This window comes from Bidens hawaiensis, unplaced genomic scaffold, assembly GCF_021521415.1.
Source record: "Bidens hawaiensis isolate Kalapana, Puna unplaced genomic scaffold, B.hawaiensis_p1.1 tig00012744_1, whole genome shotgun sequence".
Lineage (NCBI taxonomy): Eukaryota > Viridiplantae > Streptophyta > Magnoliopsida > Asterales > Asteraceae > Bidens > Bidens hawaiensis.
In genome coordinates, this window is record NW_027492055.1 from 323,218 (window position 1) to 337,996 (window position 14,779).

At 32.9% G+C, this 14,779-nt stretch overlaps 1 protein-coding gene across 1 annotated transcript; it reads left to right on the forward strand.

Moving 5' to 3' along the window:
- The first annotated feature begins 3,958 nt into the window (after nucleotides 1–3,958).
- LOC143542042 (MADS-box protein defh21-like) lies at nucleotides 3,959–6,091 on the forward strand. The gene is made up of 5 exons (XM_077034715.1): nucleotides 3,959–4,119; nucleotides 4,802–4,843; nucleotides 4,924–4,965; nucleotides 5,049–5,295; nucleotides 6,087–6,091. The coding sequence occupies exons 1-5, from the start codon at nucleotides 3,961–3,963 to the stop codon at nucleotides 6,089–6,091; spliced, it is 495 nt and encodes a 164-aa protein (XP_076890830.1). The 5' UTR covers nucleotides 3,959–3,960.
- The last annotated feature ends 8,688 nt before the right edge of the window (nucleotides 6,092–14,779 follow it).

Below are 14,779 nucleotides of genomic sequence, written 5' to 3' on the forward strand. Positions count from 1 at the left end.
CTCCCCCCGTGCGAAGCGAAACGATTTGCTACAGTACCCCCCCCCCCCCGAAAACCACAAAAAGTCGAGCCGAAAGCTCTGATACCACTTGTAGGTCCTCTAGATGGATCTCAAGACTTGACTCGGATCAATCCGTGTTGTTGGTTAGCGGAAATCACCAACGACACTCGGATCTCAGATCTTAGTTTGTTTGGTTTATTTTCTAAAAGAGAGAAAAGGAGAGAAGTGGGTGAGAGAATTCTTTTTATTTCCAAGAGTTGTTTCTCTTGAATGAGAAAGGGTTGGAGTTGGTTGGATAAATGGGTTAAGTGGCCCTTTTATAGGGTCCCCATTTATCCAAAACTTACAAAATAAACGTACAAACTAAACGTACCGAGTACGTACTACACCGACTAAAAGCAAACTAAAACGACATATACAATCTTAAAAACAATATAGAATATTGGCCCTACAATAGTTAAACATATTGAACTCTTCTTTCAACAGAGCCTTCTTGTTTTCCCTTATCTCAGCATTTTCTTCAACTTTTTCAACTAGTGCATCCCACAGACCCTTTGCACTTTTGTGTGCACGTAGAGTTCCAGTAATTTCATTGGAAAGACAAACAGTTAAAGTGATGTATGCCTTCTTGTCTTGCTCTATCAAGGTCTTATCAGTTTGATTAGAATTTTCAACGGGTTTTGGTTATTCCCCATTTGCAGTGACTATCACCGGAACATGAGGACCTATCTTAAAACATCTCATCAACTCTGAGTCAGTCAACGAAATAAAGTTCATAAACCTCCACTTGAAATCAGCAAATTTGTCATCTAAGGTCATGAATTTTGGGGGTTTGGTATTGGTTCCCACTTGATTTTCAAGCAAGAAGTACCCCTTCAATAACTCAGAATCAGTACTAGCCATGATTACGATAGTCTCAAACACCAAAAGTCTTTAAACAGTTGAAATTTTAACAAAACAAGAATTTCGCACGAAACTGTAATGCGAAGCGAAAACAGTTCTATGCGAAGCTAAACTGTGATGCCAAGCGAAATGATTCTTGTGCGAAGCGAAATTGGAATGCGAAGTGAAACTAATTTGTGCGAAGCGAAATGCGAATAGTGATGCGAAGTGAAAAACCTTGAGCGAAGCGAAATAGTCAAGCGATGCGAAATCAATATGCGAAGCGAAACAATTTATGTGCGATGCGAAATTCCAAGCGAAGCGAAATACTACCAAACGAAGCGAAATTTCTCAATCTTCCGGAATCAATCTTTTTGGGGATCTGTGATACCTAACTTGTCGGTTCTTGTCTAGAGTTGGTACAACAACTCCATGTTCATGCGATGCGAAATTTTTAAATACATGATTTTAACAATTTAGTCACTTGTTTCTTAAGATTTCACAACTTTTAAACTTGTTATTTCAACCAAGAACACTTTTAAGTCATGTTTGTTAACCGGAAACCCAAAATTTTTGTTTTTTTGTGGTTTTTCTTGCAAGAACCTTTCTTTTTCTTTTTCTCAAGATCAAAACCCAAGGTTGTGATCCAAAAACCTCAACTAGTCAGCCGAAGCTTTGATACCAATTGTAGGTAACAAAACGTGGGTGGATCTAACAACTATTCTTGGATCAACCAAACCCGGTGCTAGCGGAATATCACACCGAATCACCTTTGGTCTCGGATCTTGAGATGTTTATTTATAGCCGTGAGAAGTGAGAGTGAGAGGAGAGAAAGCAAGAAAGTAAGATGTAAAGTTTGACAAAAGAATTCTTGCTTCTCATGGCATGCTCCAAGGAAGTATGCATGAGAAGTTGTATATATTTCCATGCCCAATGAGCTTCGTTACAATGGACATTGGCCCAATAACATACAAAATGGACTAACAAGTCCAACAACATATAAACCAATACAAAAGACTAAATAAACAAAACGGACCTAACAGAAATAATGAATAAATTCGGGGTTTGACTAATTGACTATTTTTTCCACAACTATTAAAACTTAAAAAAAGACGGCGAACACTTTCGACATTCTATCTCCAGGCCTATCACTTCTAACTTTTATCAAATTTGAAATATTTGTGTCAGCATTGATTTTTCATTTGATGGTGATTAAAATATAGTGTATGAAACATGTCATACCGAATTATACTCAAGTGAAGCAAAACATTCACAAAATTGAATGGGTTAACTTGTTATTTTTATGTGTTGTCATTAAGGAAAAGTCGAGAAGCCCCCTCAAAATTATAAAAATCATTTTTATGATGTAACTCAGAACTATTATTGTATGAAAAGTCTTTTTTGAAATTAGTTGATAAACAAAATACTTTCAAATATATATATATATATATATATATATATATATATATATATATGATACTGAGAATCAAATTTTCAATAGATGGACCGTTCTCAGGTATGTTTTTGCACTTGTGTTACTATTATTATTTTTTATTTAGTTCATATTTTTTTGAAAAAAAATCTTTTTCTAATATAAATAAAATCAATTTATGTACACGTAGTATAGATATAAACATAGATGTAATCATTTTTCATATATACAGTATGTACTTATTTGCTTTATTTATAACTTTATTATTTGGATCATCTCGTGTGTTACACGGGCTCAGGGCTCTAAAGCTAGTAAGGAGTTATGGGCTCTAAAGCTAGTAAGGAGTTATGCTTAAACTATTTAATTACATGACGATAATTTCTCTTATTCTCATATTACATAATATACCAGATTAGTTTTAAGTAAATGGGTTAAACCACGAAAAAACTGTGACAATTAATAACTTAATAGATTCATAAAACAAAACTGTTGAACTTTAGGAGTTAAAACATAATTAAGTCTTTAAATTGCCATCAAAATTTCATATTCAGTATAAATTAAATAGAAAAATCTTCTTTGTCTAAAGCTTATATTCCATGTAAACATATTAAAAAAAGAAGTTGGTGGTACGTAACTGAACTTCTAAATATTCCTCGTACAACACTCAACTTCTTGGTATGCATTTCTCATAAGAAGAGGGTTTTGTACATCTAACTTCTTAAATACGAAACCCCATATGATCACTCTTTTAACTTTTCTAGTCTGCTTCTCTCCAAGAAATCACAGCTCATACTCATATTTGTTTCTGTTTAATGTTCTTTTAGATCTTGAGCATCTTTGGGAGGTTGTTACTTTTTGTTTAACAAGTTATCATACAAATCATGGGGCGAGGAAAGATCGAAGTGAAGCGAATCGAGAACAATAAGAGCAGGCAAGTGACGTTTTCGAAGAGGCGAACCGGGATTTTGAAGAAGACCCATGAGTTATCTGTGCTTTGTGATGCTCAGATTGGCCTCATTGTCTTTTCTAGCAAAGGGAAACTCTATGAGTACACAACTCATCCTCTCAGGTCACAACTTTCTTTATTTAATTTTTAATTCTTCAATCAACTTTTAAACACTCAGAAATAATAAGATCTTAAATCTTGATCCTCTACTCTTTTACCTTTAATTTTGTTGAAATGGATTTAGGGTTTGGTTTCTTTCCATAGATCTAGTTGTTGAAAGCACAATAAAAAATTATTTTTTAAAAACCTTGGATTTGAATCATAATTGTTGCATAGATCCATAAAATACTTGTATGCATGTTAATATCTTAATGATGAAAAGAATGTTTCAAACTCTCTCTCTCTCTCTCTCTCTCCTAGGGTTTGATGAGCTTTTGTAATGAATTTTTGTCCAAAATCTTTAAGGCTTGCATACTTCTTTTTAAATGTTATGAAAGACCTGGTGTTAACTTATGTTCCAAACATCACAGCATGACTCAAATCATAGACAAGTACTTGAAAGCAACCGGATCTCGTATTCTTCATCAAAGCAACCAGGTAAAAAACCTAGAGTATACTTTTTCCAGCCACCTTAATTTAACCAAAAGTTGAAGATTTTAACTTTTGTTGGTGATCTTGTAATGAGAAATTGAAGGAACAGATGCGAAGTGAGTTGACAAGAATGAAGAAGGAGACACTGAACCTTCAATTAAGTCTCCAACGATACAAAGGTGATGATCTGAACTCAGCACAGCTTGAAGAGCTTAATCAACTTGAGCAACAGTTGGAATATTCGGTTCAGAAGGTCCGAGCCAGAAAGGTATGGCAGTCAAGCTTTGACTAATTAGTTTCTGGTTCTTTTATAGAAATGTGTAACCAGCTCATTAAGTTATATATTTTTAATCAACAAACGCACAAGTATTTCAACCATTTCTCTCTTGACCACACCATATTTTCGTGAGCGGATCCGTCGTTAAACCGACCACTTTACCAGCCAGATCGGTTCGATAGTACTGTTTTAAAAACCGAATCACATTATAAATAAGTTATGTTCAATCATATAATCATATATAAATATATAAAGAATTTAACAGAAAGTATAACAATACTTTCTTTTTGTATTGATTTGCAATAATAATAAGTATAAACTAAATAAAATAGAGTAATGTAATATATAGATCACTAAATGATATTTCAAATAAGACAATAACAAAAGAAGTAAAGTTTGAAATTTGGTCCCCATAGTCCGGTTCTGAAACACTATGATGATTGTAACATGTTAATATTACCTTATTACTCATTGACCAAAGTTTTATAATGGTTTGACTTTTGACTTCCTTTTTTTTCTTTTTTTTGATTGTCCTTATCTTATAATAATTTCTGTGTGATTTTGAACATGAATTGCGTTCCCCCTTTACTGGATTATTAAAGCAATATCATCCAATCATCAATTACTTAAAGTTTTGATCTTCAAGACTCAAACTAATTTTTACTATTTACAGTTGCAACTTCTTCAACAGCAGGTGGACAATCTACAACGAACGGTAATCTTTGTCACCCTACATTATCAAAAGACTATACACACAGAAATTTTCGACACATTTTATTTTGCGAATTTATGCAGGAAAAGGTGCTAGAGAAGGAAAATGAAGAGATGTATCAGTGGGTAAGTATTAATTAACTGGTATAGTCTATACATTCTGATTTGCATTTTTGTGCATTTTAGTTACCTAATTATTTTTTAAACAGTTGATGGCTAGACAACAGCAAGAGATTAGCCAGCAACAAGCAGCTGCAATGACTGAACTAAGGCTTGTTGGACAAGAACATCAACTGTTTGAACAGTTTCCATTTTATGGATCAGAAGAACAGCCCAACAGTGTTCTACAACTTGCTGAAAATCTACCTCAACTTCAACTACAGTCGTTCCAGTACCACCTCCAGCCCACCCAACCCAACCTTCAAGAATCAACCAGTGCACAACAAAACATCTACGGTATGTTCGAAATCCGTTTAACATGCAAATATTTGTAGATTACTAGTTACAGTTTTGTGGTAATTAATTAACAAAATAGCTGTAGAACATATCAACCATATACCAAAATCGTTTGGTGAATAAAGCTAGATAACCATAATTTTGATATATGGTTGTTCAACGGCATTAAAATCCACAGGGTTAACAACATAAAATCATAAGCATGCCATAGGGTTAACAACAAAAAAATCATTGCACACAAATGTTCGTACTCAAATGTAACTTTCACTTTGACTCTTTGATTCAAACATAACTTTGATACCTCATACTTTTTTGTCGTTTTTATTTAATCATGCATGATAAATTAACATATTAAATAAGAATTAGAAAAACTCAATATTAAAAAACTGATTAGGTTTTTCTGGTAAACTAATTTAGGATGTTGAGATATCATTGTTGTTAATCCGTCGGTGAAGTTCCGTGAGTGTACCAGAGTTAAGCTAAAGTTTCACCAAAGGATCATTGCGAAAAAAAATTCTTTTCTATAAATTTGTTTGATCCGTTGATGAACGATTTTGCTTTAGGCTAATATGCTTTATTGAAATTAGTAGTTTGGACACTTACAAATTTTTCGTTGTTTCTAGCATCAATATTTTCCTTGCTATCAATAAAATATTAACTCAAATTCATATCTTTTCTATCAATGGTTTGAAGCATCCCTCTAAAAAGTTCCTATAAATGCTTTTATCATGCAGTCTTGTAAAGTAACATTTTTGAAATTCATAAGACTTTTCTTTGGTCTTTTTTTGCAGACTGATTGCATTGCAAGGGGAAAGGACCTTTTATATAATAAATATATAGACATTGGTGTGTATGGACAATAATTATTATGATGGTGAGGAACCTTAATTGCCACCTTAGGTACTTCTTACTTGGGTATTTGAAATATTTATGTTTTGATGGACTTGCAATATATGAAGCTAGCTTATTTACATATGTCAATGGTTTCCATCTATCAAGGGTTATTTGTTATTTTATATGATACTCTTGGGTATATAGATATGCAGAAACATAGCCAAGGACAATTATTATAACAACCTCTACAATAACATTAAAAACCAGTATTGGCGTTAAAAGTGTAAAAGCAGGAGCACACGAACTGAACACGTTTGATTTATGATCGATCAACTTGATCAATTCTTTTTGTAATTGACAAACAAAACGAAACTTGTCAGGATTTAATTAGCCTAACAACTTTCCATATAAGTAACTAAAACATAATCTTATTTGAAACTAATTTAAACACAAAAGAAGACAAACATTAACTAAACTTAGCAAACAAGTTTAAATAATAGTATATCTAGCCTTGATTTATAATCTCCTCCAAACCTCCCATATAAGATCAATTGTGCCTCCCTTATTGTGTTGCCATTATGAACCAGGTATTGATACTTTTACACTCTCCTTCAATGACGAGTTGATTCATTCCTACAAGTGACCACATTTGATCAAGCTTTGCGTTTCTAATCCCCTTAGTTAGCATATCAGCAATTTCTCATTAGTATCCACATATATCAATACTACATCTCCTTTAAGTACCCTTTCTCGAACAAAGTGGTAATCCACCTCAATGTGTTTTGTTCATTTATGGAACGCCACAGTTTTACTAACTGAATAGATGACTTATTATCACGCCTTAGTTTCATCACCCCATGCTCGACTTCTTGGTTTACTTCTTCATTAATTAGACTAGACAAAGCAACTATTGTGTTGTGACTGTCGGTGCTCAATACTCGGCTTCTGTGGTAGAAAAGGATACTACCGGTTGTCTCTTGCTACATCAAGACACTACGCTTGCGCCGATAGGAATACATACATGGTTGTAAATGGGTAGCTACCGATATCACCTGTGTAAACCTGATCACAGTAGCCATGAACTCAACCTGTTGCTCCCTTTGAACCATACACTCATTCCAACGGCTCCTTTAACATATCTCAACACTCTCTTTTAGTCGCCTATAGATGGGGCGTTCTTGGACTTTGCATGTACCGACTCAAGACTCCCACAACATATAAAATATCAGGTCTTGTTAACCTTATTAGTATATAAACTAAACTTATTAATATTTTTATTAAGTATAGGGGTCTTATTGTAATTGTTGTAATTTGTAGGGTTAATGTGTAATTAAGTACCTCTTCAGATTCTATAAATAGAGCAAACACATTCAAGTAATTAGAATTGTGTATTTAGCAAGGTTGCAAGAGTCGCTAGGCGGACCCTAGGCGGCTGGTGAGGGGGTTAGGTATACTCGGAGTACTCGGAGAATACTCGGAATTGGTAAATATGAAGAAAATTAATTTTTAGATATTATATATATGTCAAATATAATAAATACACTAACATTTATAACAAAATAAGTGAATATCAATACAAATAAAATAAATACATTTTTAAATACCAAATTATTCTAAAATTTGCTAATTATTAACTAAAAAAAGTGATATTATTTTTTTAATATTATAAAAATATGAATTATGTTTAAATTCGGCCAAAGTTGTTTGGTTAGATGTGATTCGGGCTGAAGCTGACCACATTTGATTAATTCTTAGTAACTAGGCGGAGTTGAAGAAACTCTCCTCAGCGCCATACCTTGTAGCGAGTACTCTGGGAGTACTTGGGCTCGGAGACCTACTTTTACAACATTGGTATTTAGTATTATTATTCATAAATTCATTTGTGCATATCATCTCTTGTCCTTATAATATTCAATTAAATTGCTCTTTGATTTTCAATCAGTGGTATCAGAGCCAAGGTTTTAATCGATTTGGGAATTCTCTTTGGGAACATCCCAGGACTTTATCGATCAATTGGGAATCTGTGTGATAATCAATCGATTAGGGGCTGTGAACAACTATTCCAATTAAGAACTTTGATCTAGGGTTTGAGATAGTTGATAAATCAGTTGAATTTAATTAAGAATTGACTGGTTATTTTGTAAGGCCCCGATCCCGGGTGCCCTACTTTCTCGCTGGTTGGATCTACTCATTCACATAATTCAGAAAATCAAACTTAATTAAAATATTTCGCGGAATAAAAGTCAACCATCCTTACATAACTTAAATACTTTGTCTCAAAGAATAACATAAGTCTTAAACATTATGTATAAATAACACGTGACTCTTCTTTTCTTCAATGTCAGTCTTCTTTTATTTGCCACGTGTCTCCCTCATGCAACCTGTCGCATCCTATTTGCCTGCGTGCATACTAAAAGTCAGCTACGTCGAGTGAGTTCTAGTTATTCAATTAACATACATACATTCATATTCATACTTATACTCGTCCGAAGATACGTATTTCTTACGTTACTTTCTATTACTTATTCATATATACTTTACGTACATACATACGTATTTACACCCTTTCTTTTCTACTTTCCTATGGTATAAGCATGCCATTGGGTTAACAACAAAAAAATCATTGCACACAAATTTTCATTCTCAAATGTAACTTTCACTTTGACTCTTTGATTTAAACATAACTTTGATACCTCATACATTTTTGTCATTTTTATTTGATCATGCATTATAAATTAACATGTTAAATAAGAATTAGAAAAACTCAATATTAAAAAACTGATTAGGTTTTTCTTGTAAACTAATTTAGGATGTTGAGATATTGACACGAGGTCGAAGACTCACGCAAAAATAAACCAAATACAACTAATTAGATAGTGGTAAATGGGTTTCGAACACGAAGAGTTTGTGGAATATGTGTTACTGAGTAGCTTACGATTAAACTAATATAAATCTAAATGACAGAAAGTAATTTTCAAAGTGGTTTTTTTGATTAAATTTTATAAACTAGATAAGCTAAACGAAGGTTGTAAACAATTGATTAAATGAGCATTCCTCTTGGAGTTTAGTTATTACGCAACTCTTTTGTTTAAGTTCAATGGATAAATCATAATATCTTGATTTCGTATAAATGTAATTGTTTGTGATTAATCAAGAACTAAGTACTCGGATTCCTTGAACACGAGGTCGTTACTTGGTTACTCAATCAGTTTAATCTTAACCCTAATTTCTTCTACTAAATCTCGATTGTTAACAACACCAAGAAAGTATAGAACGAAATTAGGTTAAACGATATGGACAAATTACAAACAAACAAACAACTTGATTGTATGAATCTAAACGATTCGATAATCAATCCAAGTGCACGAACAATAAACGAAAAGAGTATTGAAATAACCTTACATACAAGAGAAATACTAGAAGTTTTAGCTAAAGTTTCACCGAAGGATCATCGCGAAAAAAAATTCTTTTCTATAGATTTGTTTGATCCATTGGTGAACGATTTTGCTTTAGGCTAAAATGCTTTATTGTAATTAGTAGTTTGGACACTTTCAAATTTTTCGTTGTTTCTAGCATCAATATTTTCCTTGCTTTCAATAAAATATTAACTCAAATACATATCTTTTCTATCAATGGTTTGAAGCATCCCTCTAAAAAATTCCTATAAATGCTTTTATTATGCAGTCTTGTAAAGTAACATTTTTGGAACTCATAAGACTTTTCTTTGGTCTTTTTTTGCAGATTGATTGCATTGCAAGGGGAAAGGACCTTTTATATAAATATATAGATATTGGTGTGTATGGACAATAATTATTGTGACGGTGAGGAACCTTAATTGCCACCTTAGGTACTTCTTACTTGGGTATTTGAAATATTTATGTTTTGATGGACTTGCAATATATAAAGCTAGCTTATTTACATATGTCAATGGTTTCCATCTATCAAGTCTTATTTGTTATTTTATATGATACTCTTGGGTATATAGATATGCAGAAACATAGCCAAGAAGAATTATTATAACAACCGCTACAATATCATTAAAAACCAGTATTGGCGTTAAAAGTGTAAAAGCAGGAGCACAGGAACTGAACACGTTTGAGTTATGATCGATCAACTTGATCAATTCTTTTTGTAATTGACAAACAAAACGAAACTTGTCAGGATTTAATTAGCCTAACAACTTACCATATAAGTAACTAAAACATAATCTTATTTGAAACTAATTTAAACACAAAAGAAGACAAACATTAACTAAACTTAGCAAACAAGTTTAAATAATAGTATATCTAGCCTTGATTTATAATCTCCTCCAACACGCCCATCTATGATCAATCTTGTCTCCCTTTTTGTGTTGCCATTACGAACCAGGTATTGATACTTATACACTCTCCTTCAATAACGAGTTGATTCATTCCTACAAGTGACCACATTTGATCAAGCTTTGCCTTTCTAATCCTCTTAGTTAGCATATCAGCAATTTCTCATTAGTATCCACATATATCAATACTACATCTCCTTTAAGTACCTTTTCTCGAACAAAGTGGTAATCCACCTCAATGTGTTTTGTTCATTTTTGGAACGCCACAGTTTTAATAACTGAATAGCTGACTTATTATCACGCCTTAGTTTCATCACCCTATGCTCGACTTCTTGGTTTACTTCTTCATTAATTAGAGTAGCTAAAGCAACTATTGTGTTGTGATTGTCGGTGCTCAATACTCGACTTCTGTGGTAGAAAAGGATACTACCGGTTGTCTCTTGCTACATCAAGACACTGTGCTTGCGCCGATAGGAATACATACATGGTTGTAAATGGGTAGCTACCGATATCACCTGTGTAAACCTGATCACAGTAGCCATGAACTCAACCTGCTGCTCCCTTTGAACCCCACACTCATTCCAACGGCTCCTTTAACATATCTCAACACTCTCTTTTAGTCGCCTATAGATGGGACGTTCTTGGACTTCGCATGTACCGACTCAAGACTCCCACAACATATAAAATATCAGGTCTTGTTAACCTTATTAGTATATAAACTAAACTTATTAATACTTATATTAAGTATAGGGGTCTTATTGTAATTGTTGTAATTTGTTGGGTTAATGTGTAATTAAGTACCTCTTCAGAGTCTATAAATAGAGCAAATACATTCAAGTAATTAGAATTGTTTATTTAGCAAGGTTGCAAAAGTCGCTAGGCGGATCCTAAGCGGCTGGTTAGGGGGTTGGCTGTACTTGGAGTACTCGGGAAGTACTCGGAGAGTACTCGGAATTGGTAAATATGAAGAAAATAAATTTTTAGATATTATATATATGTCAAATATCATAAGTATACTAATATTTATAACAAAATAAGTGAATATCAATAGAAATAAAATAAATACATTTTTAAATACCAAATTATTCTAAAATTTGCTAATTATTAACTAAAAAAAGTGATATTATTTTTTTAATATTATAAAAATATGAATTATGTTTTATTTTTTAAGTTAAATTCGGCCAAAGTTGTCGAGCTAGATGTGATTCGGGTTGAGGCTGACCACATTTGATTGATTCTTAGTAACTAGGCAGAGCTGAAGAAACTCTTCTCAGCGCCATACCTTGTAGCGAGTACTCAGGGAGTACTCGGCCTTGGAGACCTACTTTTACGACATTGGTATTTAGTATTATTATTCATAAATTCATTTGTGCATATCATCTCTTGTTTTTATAATATTCAATTAAATTGCTCTTTGATTTTCAATCAGTGGTATCAGAGCCAAGGTTTTAATCGATTTGGGAATTCTCTTTGGGAACATCCCAGGACTTTATCGATCAATTGGGAATCTGTGTGATAATCAATCAATCAGGGGCTGTGAACAACTATTCCAATTAAGAACTTTGATCGAGGGTTTGAGATAGTTGATAAATCAGTTGAATTTAATTAAGAATTGACTGGTTATTTTGTAAGGCCCCGATCCTGGGTGCCCTACTTTCTCGCTGGTTGGATCTACTCATTCACATAATTCAGAAAATCAAACTTAATTAAAATATATGCGGAATAAAAGTCAACCATCCTTACATAACTTAAATATTTTGTCTCAATGGAAATAACATAAGTCTTAAACATTATGTATAAATAACACGTGACTCTTCTTTTCTTCGAAGCCAGTCTTCTTTTATTTGGCACATGTCTCCCTCATGCAACCTGTCTCATCCTATTTGCCTGCATGCATACTAAAAGTCAGCTGCGCTTAGTGAGTTCTAGTTAGTCAGTTAAAATAAATACATTCATGTTCATACTTATACGCGTCCGAAGATACGTATTTCTTACGTTACTTACTATTACTCATTCATATATACTTTACGTACATACATAGCAAAAAATGTAACTTTCATACTCAAATGTTCATACTCAAATGTAACTTTCACTTTGACTCTTTGATTTAAACATAACTTTGATACCTCATACTTTTTTGTCATTTTTATTTGATCATGATGATAAATTAACATGTTAAATAAGAATTAGAAAAACTCAATATTAAAAAACTGATTAGGTTTTTCTGGTAACTAATTTAGGATGTTGAGATATCATTGTTGTTAATCCGTCGGTGAAGTTTCGTGAGTGTACCAGAGTTAAGCTAAAGTTTCAACGAAGGATCATCGCGAAAAAAAATTCTTTTCTATAAATTTGTTTGATCCGTTGATCAACAATTTTGCTTTAGGCTAATATGCTTTATTGTAATTAGTAGTTTGGACACTTAAAAATTTTTCGTAGTTTCTAGGATCAATATTTTCCTTGCTATCAATGAAAAATTAGCTCAAATTCATATGTTTTCTATCAATGGTTTGAAGCATCCCTCAAAAAGTTCCTATAAATGCTTTTATTATGCAGTCTTGTAAAGTAACATTTTTGGAACTCATAAGACTTTTCTTTGGTCTTTTTTGCAGACTTATTGCGTTGCTTGGGGAAAAGAACTTTTATATAAATATATAGATATTGGTGTGTATGGACAATAATTATTGTGACGGTGAGGAACCTTAATTGCCACCCTAGGTACTTCTTACTTGGGTATTTGAAATATTTATGTTTTGATGGACTTGTAATATATGAAGCGAGGTTATTTACATATGTCAATGGTTTCCATCTATCAAGTCTTATTTGTTATTTTATATGATACTCTTGGGTATATAGATATGCAGAAACATAGCCAAGAAGAATTATTATAACAACCGCCACAATAACATTAAAAACCTGTATTGACGTTAAAAGTGTAAAAGCAGGAGCACACGAACCGAACACGTTTGAGTTATGATCGATCAACTTGATCAATTCTTTTTGTAATTGACAAACAAAACGAAACTTGTAAGGATTTAATTAGCCTAACAACTTATCATATAAGTAACTAAAACATAACCTTATTTGAAACTAATTTAAACACAAAAAAAGACAAACATTAACTAAACTTAGCAAACAAGTTTAAATAATAGTATATCTGGCCTTGATTTATAATCTCCTCCAAACCGCCCATCTATGATCAATTGTGTCTCCCTTATTGTGTTGCCATTACGAACCAGGTATTGATACTTTTACACTCTCCTTCAATAACGAGTTGATTCATTCCTACAAGTGCCTTTCTAATCCTCTTAGTTAGCATATCAGCAATTTCTCATTAGTATCCACATATATTAATACTACATCTCCTTTAAGTACCTTGTCTCGAACAAAGTGGTAATCCACCTCAATGTGTTTTGTTCATTTATGGAACGCCACAGTTTACTAACTGAATAGCTGACTTATTATCAGGCCTTAGTTTCATCACCCCATGCTCGACTACTTGGTTTACTTCTTCATTAATTAGACTAGCCAAAGCAACTGTTGTGTTGTGACTGTCCGCGCTCAATACTCGGCTTCAGTGGTAGAAAAGGATACTACTCTTGCTACATCAAGCACTACGCTTGCACCGATAGGAATACATACATTGTTGTAAATGGGTAGCTACCCATATCACCTATGTAAACCTGATCACAATAGCCATGAACTCAACCTGTTGCTCCCTTTGAACCGTACACTCATTCCAACGGCTCCTTTACTCAACACTCTCTTTTAGTCGCCTATAGATGGGGTGTTCTTGGACTTTGCATGTGCCGACTCAAGACTCCCACGACATATAAAATATCGGGTCTTGTTAACCTTATTAGTATATAAACTAAACTTATTAATATTTATATTAAGTATAGGGGTCTTATTGTAATTGTTGTAATTTGTGGGGTTAATTTGTAATTAAGTACCTCTTCAGATTCTATAAATAGAGCAAAACACATTCAAGTAATTAGAATTGTCTATTTTGCAAGGTTGCAAGAGTCGCTAGACGGACCCTAGGCGGCTGGTGAGGGGGTTGGGTGTACTCGGAGTACTCGGGAGTACTTGGAAAGTAATCGAAATTGGTAAATATGAAGAAAATAAATTTTTAGATATTTTATATATATTTCAAATATCATAAGTATACTAATATTTATAACAAAATAAGTGAATATCAATACAAATAAAATAAATACATTTTTAAATACCAAATTATTCTAAAATTTGCTAATTATTAACTAAAAAAAGTGATAATACTTTTTTAATATTATAGAAATATGAATTATGTTTTATTTTTCAAGTTAAAAT

Excerpts from the sequence above, each read along its gene's own strand:
- LOC143542042 (XM_077034715.1), top strand. The coding sequence starts at position 3,961 with ATGCGAAGTGAGTTGACAAGAATGAAGAAGGAGACACTGAACCTTCAA. Across the intron at positions 4,844-4,923 it reads TGGACAATCTACAACGAACG|GAAAAGGTGCTAGAGAAGGA; the intron begins GTAATCTTTGTC and ends GAATTTATGCAG. Across the intron at positions 4,966-5,048 it reads ATGAAGAGATGTATCAGTGG|TTGATGGCTAGACAACAGCA; the intron begins GTAAGTATTAAT and ends TTTTTTAAACAG.